Here is a 935-nt window from a genome sequence, read left to right on the forward strand (position 1 = left end):
CAGCCACTGCTCCCCGGGGCTGGGAACTCCCACAGAGCCCTGGTCCTACCCCCCCACACCTCCAGCTGTGGGATTCAGCTGCCCCCACCTGCCAAAATAACCCAGCCAGGCAACATCCACGTGTTTATTTGCTTTTCAAACCACAGCAGCTCCAGCTGTTGCCCGACATTCGCAGCCTGGAGATTCCCTCCCTGCTTCCCCCCAAACCTCAGCTGCAGCCCAGGGCAGCTCCTCCTGGGGCAGAGCTCAGCCCCCACTGCAGCCCCACCCCAAAATCCCCCTCTCCTGCAGTCCCTGCAGTATTTACAGCCTCTCACACCCAGAGCCACAGCACTGGGCAGACCCCCCCTCCCAGTCTGTCCACCCTCAGGCTCCCTCAGACCAGTGGTGCAGGATGGGGGCTGTCACAGCACCCCCAGCACCCACAAACCCCCACATGATCTAGGGCCTGCTGCCCCACAGCAGCCTCTTCCCCCTATTAAACCCTTTAATCTATTCCCCCCCAAAGCCCTTCAGCACCATTCGTCCCTCCCCGCCCCCCCTACAGACATCCACTTCCAGAGCTGGAATAAAATAACCCCTCGGAAATGTCAGCACCAGTGTTAGAGAGAAAAAGAAAGTCAAAAGTGCTTGGAGCTGCCCAGCCCCACAACCTGTGGGGGGACAGAGCCCCACCAGCTGCCCCAGCAGGAGCAGGGTCCCGTGCCAGGGGTCCCACAGATGTCACCAGCGTGGCCGTGCCGGTCCAGAGCAAATCCAGCCCTGTCCTGCCATCCCCAGCAGAGGCACCCCAGCATCACAGAGCCCCCCAAATCAGGGCAGGGGCATGGGACACCGGGGCTCAGTCCTTAAACCTGCGGCCTGCCTGCATCTTCTTGTAGTACAGGTCCACCTCGCTGTCCCCTGGCCCGTCCCGCTCGGCCGGCTTCCTCCGC

The 935-nt window shown here is 62.2% G+C and overlaps 1 protein-coding gene across 1 annotated transcript in view; it reads right to left on the minus strand.

The window, feature by feature from the left end:
- Window positions 1-569: 569 nt before the first annotated feature.
- The window catches only part of PLPPR3 (phospholipid phosphatase related 3), a 4686-nt gene continuing 4320 nt past the window's right edge, over window positions 570-935 (minus strand). Inside the window, 1 exon segment of the mRNA XM_031063260.1 lies at window positions 570-935. This exon segment is cut by the window's right edge and continues 105 nt beyond it. Within this exon segment, the coding sequence (XP_030919120.1) occupies window positions 842-935 (94 nt within the window). The 3' untranslated portion in view covers window positions 570-841.

Source organism: Geospiza fortis, unplaced genomic scaffold, assembly GCF_000277835.1.
Source record: "Geospiza fortis unplaced genomic scaffold, GeoFor_1.0 scaffold241, whole genome shotgun sequence".
Classification (NCBI taxonomy): domain Eukaryota; kingdom Metazoa; phylum Chordata; class Aves; order Passeriformes; family Thraupidae; genus Geospiza; species Geospiza fortis.